Genomic DNA, 4038 nt, shown 5'->3' with positions numbered 1-4038 from the left:
TGATATTTTGTGATTTTTTATATGAGATGGACTTTATTGAGGTTCTCTCCACTGACTGAATTTTCTGCTTCTGGTGGATTCACTGTGAATCTTGTGCTGGACTTTGTCTCCATCTGGTGGACAAACAGAAGAACCACGCATGTGGAGAACCACCTGGGTTGTATCCTGATGTTCCCAACGGTTTGTTCTTGTCTCACCTGACAGGGTGACGATCCTCCACCAGGTGTTCCTGCTGTTTGTTCTGCAGAATGTGATGAAAGTTGGACCGGTGGTTCTGATTATAGGACCTTCAGCTGCAGCAGCAGCTTTCGTTCTGTTTGAGGCTCGGTTTGTTCTGTTTTGGTTTCCTCAGTCACCACTGCGTTCCTGTTCCGAGTTCTCCATCAGCTTGAGTTCCTCCCTTTGAGAAGAAGTTTGTGTTCAGTCGTCCTTATTTGTTCTTTAACGGTGACAAAATACTTTGTGTTGTTTAATCGCTTTTCCTTCTTTTACCTGCTTCAGGACGCCTTCTGTTGTCCTTCACATGCCAGAGATCCACAGAACCAGAACCAGAACCTTTCACTGAAAAAACACAAATTCCTTTTATCTTTATGGGAACTTAAACATGTCAAACGTTTATTGTTCAGCTAAAAGTTGCTCAGAAAACATTTTTGAAACTTTATTTCAAAGTCAGAATATTCTGCAGCGATCAAAGCATGTGTGTGTGTGTGTGTGTGTGNAATATAAAATAAACTGTAATGATATGAAATAAACTAATAATATGAAATAAACTGTTATAATATAAAATAAACTGTAATGATATGAAATAAACTAATAATATGAAATAAACTGTTATAATATAAAATAAACTGTTATAATATGAAATAAACTAATAATATAAAATAAAGTGAAATAATATGAAACTAGCTGAAATCAAACAGAATTTAATTTCAAACATTTTCACTAAAAGAGGAAATAAAACATTTTTCTCTTCAGTTTAATTCGGGTCAGATTAGTATTTTTTCTTGATAAATATAATTAAGAATCAGAAACGAGTTTCTCTGAAGCTTCGGGCTGAAGAACAAACGTCCCGTAAATATTCTGACAAACTCAAGTTTTTCTGAAGAGAAGGAGCAAAGAGTGGAGCTGCAGCGTTTCTCTGCTCCGTCTGATGGAAATCATCTTTAGTCTGTTTGACCTTCAGCTTCTCAAACAACACTTATCATTAAAAATCTGACATTTCTCTGTTTTTCTTTTCTTTCCTGCTTCGCTTTTCCCTCCCAGCTGCACTGCGTTTCATTTACTGCTAGAATTTGCTGCTAATTAGATGAGTTTGTGTCTGACGCAGATTAGAGCGGTTGGAGGATTAAAGGTCCGCTGTGGTTCCGCTGGGACTCCAGCTCCCACAATCCCTCTGAGTGTTACCTCTGAGCGGCCGTGTTGGCGTCCACCACGCCGGCCGAGTGCATCCAGGAGCGAACGGCCAACGGCTCCTCCTTCATGCTGGCCGTCGCCCCGCGAGGAAGGTTCTCCTGGATCCCGAACATCTCAGCGAGCAGCACAAACGCGACGAGGAAAAAGTCCGACGGCTTCACAGGACGGAACCGAGCTGCCGGCTGCTCGACATGTTCTTCAGCCAAGAAGCAGAGAAACAGACGCTGGACAACTTTTTCAGATTTAATTCAACTTTTTACTCTGACAGAAAATAAAAAACAAGGTTTTTTTGTTTTTTTTTAAATTGTGGGGATTCGCGCTGAACGCGGCGATAACGAGAGAAGGAGCAGAAAAAAGAGAAATAAAATCCTCAGAGGAGAGGAACTGTCTGTTTTCCCCAAAGAGGAGCAGCAGCAGGAGGAACTCGCAGCCCTGCGGCCCCACAGGACTGGACGGAAACCCAAAAACCCCACGGGTCTCCTCTGAGCCGCCGTGACATCACCGGGGGGCGGGGCCTGCCATATAAGGCCAGCAGGAGCAGGGGTGTGTGTGTGAGGGGGGGAGGCGGCGCTCGAACCGACCAACCAGAGAGACAGACAGCAGGTGTGTGTGATGGAGAGAGAGAGTGCCCTCGATCGCCCGCTGCACTCATTAACTCTCTCTCTCTCTCTCTCTCACACACACACACACACACACACCAGTAAGAGTCTGAACTGGTTTCACATGTTCCCACTGCAGCTGAGCTGGTGGATGTTCTTGTGTGTGGTTGGGAAGCCGGTGAGGGATCTGGTCTGGTTCTGATCCATCAGCAGGTTCTAACCGACCGTATCGGGTTCAACACGTCACACTCGTTCCTAATCAATAAGTACTGAACTGATCACAGGGAGCATTGGTCCTGGTTCCGTCCTCAGGCTCCTGTTTGGTCCTCAGGTGGCCCGGTTCCATCCAGAACTCTGCTGGTCCCATTCAGACTCTGAGCTCCGGCTGGAGGTCACGGGCCTCCAGAGGCTCTGTCCCGGTGCCGGAGCTGCTCGTCCGTCCACAGCTTGGAAACACTTCGGTCCTCTGATTTTTCACTAAATTCCACGAGTTTGCTTGAATCCTCCGATCCGTCACGTGTGTTCTGCTGGTTCTGCTCAGATCTTCTGACCTCCTGCAGAGCTGCAGGACGAGCCGGTGGCGGCTCACGCCCAGCGGCCCAAACGTCTGGCCCAAGCTGAGCTGATGTAAATGCTGAGGAGACATGGTGGAAGTGAGGATGGACAGAGGTGTGCTGGAGCTCCGTCCAGATGCAAACAGCTGCACTCAGGCAGCAGAGCGACCGCCGGCCTTCGTCCGTTTGCTTTTTACATCCAGACTCCTGCTTTTCTTCTGTGCTTGATGCGTGCTGCTGATCAGACGGAGGCTTCCAGAGGAAGCAGAGCTGGTGTCAGACGGAGGAGAGCTGTGAGGCCTCGGAGGCTCGGAGGGGAGGACCGATCCGACGGAGAGGAGGTCCGTCTGCTGCATCCTGAGAGCAGACGGAGGAAGAAGGAGGAGAGCAGCAGACGGCAGGTCAGCCTCCAATTATTCATTTATTAAAAACAATAAAGCTCAGAGCTTCGGGTCAGACGGATCCATCGATAGCGGATCAATACCCAGTAATGATGTCATCACAGGAATGAAGCGCTGATGATTCCATTTAAACAGACGAATAAATGATGAATAAACGACGTGTGTGAGCGGCGGCGGGTCGCTGAGCGGATCCACAAACGAGCTCAGACGTCTGATCACGGTTCAAAGCTTCATGCTGAGTAAAGGAGGACAACCAGACAGGAAGTGATCAGACGGCACCGATCAATAGATTTATACAGAACAGGAGTGTTCACAGGTTGGAGTAAAATAGGAGCTGCATGTGCTTTTATTCTGAATTCTTCTTCTCAGTATTTTTATTTTAAAAGAAGCACCAGTAGGTTCTGATGGATTTATTGATAAAGCCTTTGTGTGGCTGATCAATACAACGTGTTTCTGATCACAGCTGATCGGTTAATGTGAGGATCAATAATCAGAAGGACCCTCAGCCTGCAGCTTTTATTTAAATGTGTTTTATGACCTGATGCATTTACAGGGAGAGAAACTGGGTTTGGTTCCGCAGCAGATCAATCACGTTTCATTATTCCACCGTTACATGAGGATGTAGATCCACGCGGTACCGTCCGTCCTCTGTGGACCCGCCTCAAATCGGATCTCCTCCAGCTCCCGAATGAAGATCACATTTAGGAGTCTGCCTCCAAGATTTCATCTCAGTTCTCATTCATCTGCGTTTTCTAATAAAACGCTGGTTCTGGTTTCTGACCTTCAGGAAAGAAGAAAATCCAACAAATTAAAATACTTCCTGTTTCAGTCTGCTGCAGTCTCACGGCGAGCGTCAGAGTTTCTACGAGCAGCCGGAACAAACCAGCAAACTTTTAACAGCTTCGTTCTGTTGAACTCAGATTTCAGGTGAATTCATTCAGAGGATTTAAACTCAATTATATGTTTTATAGGATTAAAAAATCAGTTTAATGATGAATTATTGTTTCTGCTGTTTGTCAGCTGATCGCACGTGTGTGTGTGTGTGTGTGTGTGTGTGTGTGTGTGTGTGTG

The 4038-nt window shown here is 46.2% G+C and overlaps 1 protein-coding gene across 2 annotated transcripts in view; it reads right to left on the bottom strand.

Annotated features, from left to right (window-relative positions):
- LOC103371443 (transcription factor COE3-like) overlaps positions 1-1526 on the bottom strand; it is a 56251-nt gene extending 54725 nt beyond the window's left edge. For both annotated transcript variants that reach the window (XM_008300772.1, XM_008300773.1), the window contains exon 1: positions 1405-1526. In XM_008300772.1, coding sequence (XP_008298994.1) covers positions 1405-1526 — 122 coding nt within the window. The remainder of the gene's footprint in view (positions 1-1404) is intronic.
- Positions 1527-4038: the final 2512 nt, after the last annotated feature.

Source organism: Stegastes partitus, unplaced genomic scaffold, assembly GCF_000690725.1.
Source record: "Stegastes partitus isolate 25-593 unplaced genomic scaffold, Stegastes_partitus-1.0.2 Scaffold1587, whole genome shotgun sequence".
NCBI classification, from domain to species: domain Eukaryota; kingdom Metazoa; phylum Chordata; class Actinopteri; family Pomacentridae; genus Stegastes; species Stegastes partitus.
This window is presented reverse-complemented; position numbering and strand designations above follow the sequence as displayed.